Source organism: Dama dama, chromosome 19 (assembly GCF_033118175.1).
Source record: "Dama dama isolate Ldn47 chromosome 19, ASM3311817v1, whole genome shotgun sequence".
NCBI classification, from domain to species: domain Eukaryota; kingdom Metazoa; phylum Chordata; class Mammalia; order Artiodactyla; family Cervidae; genus Dama; species Dama dama.
The window spans coordinates 69569518-69571548 of record NC_083699.1 but is presented as its reverse complement, the minus strand read 5'-3'; the positions used below and the strand labels follow the sequence as shown (position 1 = coordinate 69571548).

The window sequence follows — 2031 nt, the reverse complement described above, 5'->3', positions numbered from 1 at the left end:
CGGTGGGGAGGGGGGGCGCTCCAGACGACGGTGGGTGCGGAGACAGGCCCCCTTAGGGCGGGATTCACACATAGTCCTTCAGCCTGATGCCTTTGGACAGGAAAGCAGTCCAGAAGTAAACCTGGTGCACGTGGGCCTTGAATCCATCGGTGGGCAGGCTCGGTCCTCGCAGCTTCTCGGGGGTTGCGGGGTGCGCTCCGGGCGACGGAGAGTGGGGTGCGGGAGGAGGACAGGCCATCCCCACCCCCAGCTGCGGGGACTCACACATAGTCGTTCAGCCTATACCCGCTGTGCGAGGCCGACACGGCCGAGGGGGCCCGATTGTCCTTGTAGGCGTCGGGGGGCCGGTAGGCAGGCGCGGGAGCCCCGGCGCGGTTCGCCGCGGCCCGAGGCGGGGCCCGGGTGGGCGCCTCCTCCTGGCAGGCCAGGCAGAGCAGCGTGCCGCCGATGAGCGACAGGGCCGAGGCGATGAAGCCGAGGTAGAGGGCCTGCCCGATCTCGAACTTCATGCCGCTGGGCAGCAGCGGGTTGTAGAAGTTCTGCACCACGTCGTGGGTGGTCCAGGAGACGGCCACCAGGCAGAGCAGGCCGGCCAGCAGGAAGAGCGCGCCGCCCAGCGCGGCGCACGCTGTCTTGGCCGGGGTGCCCTTGGCGCAGCGCGTGCACTGCATGCCCACCACGGCGCTGGCGCACGCGGCGCCTGACAGCAGGCAGGACACCACCATGAGTGCGCGCGCCGCCTGCAGGTCGCGGGGCAGCGCCAGCAGCGAGCGGTAGATCTGGCACTGGTAGATGCCCGTGCTGTGCCACACGCACTCCATCCACAGCCCCTTCAGGTAGGACACGGCCGTCAGGATGTTGGTGCCCACGTGCGCCGTGCGGCGCCAGTGCGGCAGGACGGTGGTGATGAGCGTGCCCGCCAGGCCGAGGAAGCAGAGGAGGAAGCCCAGGAGCTGCACCGCGGTGCTGGCCATGGCCTCGCCGGCGGCTGCCCGCTCGCTCGGGCGCCCGCTGCAGTCCTAATGAAGCCGGGAGGCGGGGCGGGGAGACAGGAAACGGGTTAAAGATTATCTCCAGGCATGCCATTTCTGACCCCGAAGGCCAGATTTCCATAGGCCGTTGGTACCACGATTAACATATTTAAAAAAAACAAATAGCTTCTGAGACTTGATTGGGTGCAAGAAGAGCTGCTTCGTCTAAGCTTCCCTAGAAGGCCAGAGCTAGAAGGAGCGAGGGTCCTCTGGCCGGCCTGCGCTTTCCAAGGACCCCAGGGCCCCCACTTGTCTCAGTGCTTACGAACTGCATGTGGGAAGTTCTGCCTTAAGTCTACCCTCAGACTAGGCTGCTGCAGACTCACACTTTGTTCTATTTGATCAGTGATCCACTAAGGTTGTTAGGGATACCCTGGGGGCTCAGAGGGTAAAGAATCTGTCCGCAGTGCAGGAGACCCGGTTCGATCCGTGGGTCAGGAAGATCCCCTGGAGGAGGGCATGGCCACCCACTCCAGTGTTCCTGTTTGCAGCATCCCATGAACAGAGGAGCCTGGTGGGCTATAGTCCACGGGGTCACAAAGAGTCGGACATGACTGAGCGACACTCACGTACTTATTCGAGGTTGCTAAATCAACAAATGGACTGATCATTGTTACCAAATGGACTTGTAAGCCTGTGCTGCCTATGACTTAAATAGCTTAGACTGCCTGTTAGGATGAAACATTTCCTGAAAGTGGGAGGCTTCCCTGTGTGCTTGGGAAGGGAGGGGGTTAGCACCCTGGGTGGGTCAGATGCTGCCTTCCAGAATCCCAAGCATGACCTTAGAGATCATCCCCTGATGCCAGGGGACAGGAACAACCAAGGCATCAGCTTCTTAGCTGCTGCGGCCAAGACCATAAACCAATGACCTTCCGATCCAGGCAGGGCACCTCTCCTGACACCACTCTGAAGAGGGGTGGGCTTGTTACAGACAGAGGCTGCAACCTGGCTTTCAGATACAGGGTGGGGGCGTGCAGAGCCATTTCATCTTCATTAGGAA

The 2031-nt window shown here is 61.8% G+C and overlaps 1 protein-coding gene across 1 annotated transcript; it reads right to left on the bottom strand.

Annotated features, from left to right (window-relative positions):
• Positions 1-260: 260 nt before the first annotated feature.
• Positions 261-974, bottom strand: CLDN14 (claudin 14). The gene has a single exon (XM_061167970.1). It carries the CDS (start codon positions 972-974, stop codon positions 261-263), a length of 714 nt encoding a protein of 237 aa, XP_061023953.1.
• Positions 975-2031: the final 1057 nt, after the last annotated feature.

Excerpts from the sequence above, each read along its gene's own strand:
- CLDN14 (XM_061167970.1), bottom strand. The coding sequence starts at position 974 with ATGGCCAGCACCGCGGTGCAGCTCCTGGGCTTCCTCCTCTGCTTCCTC.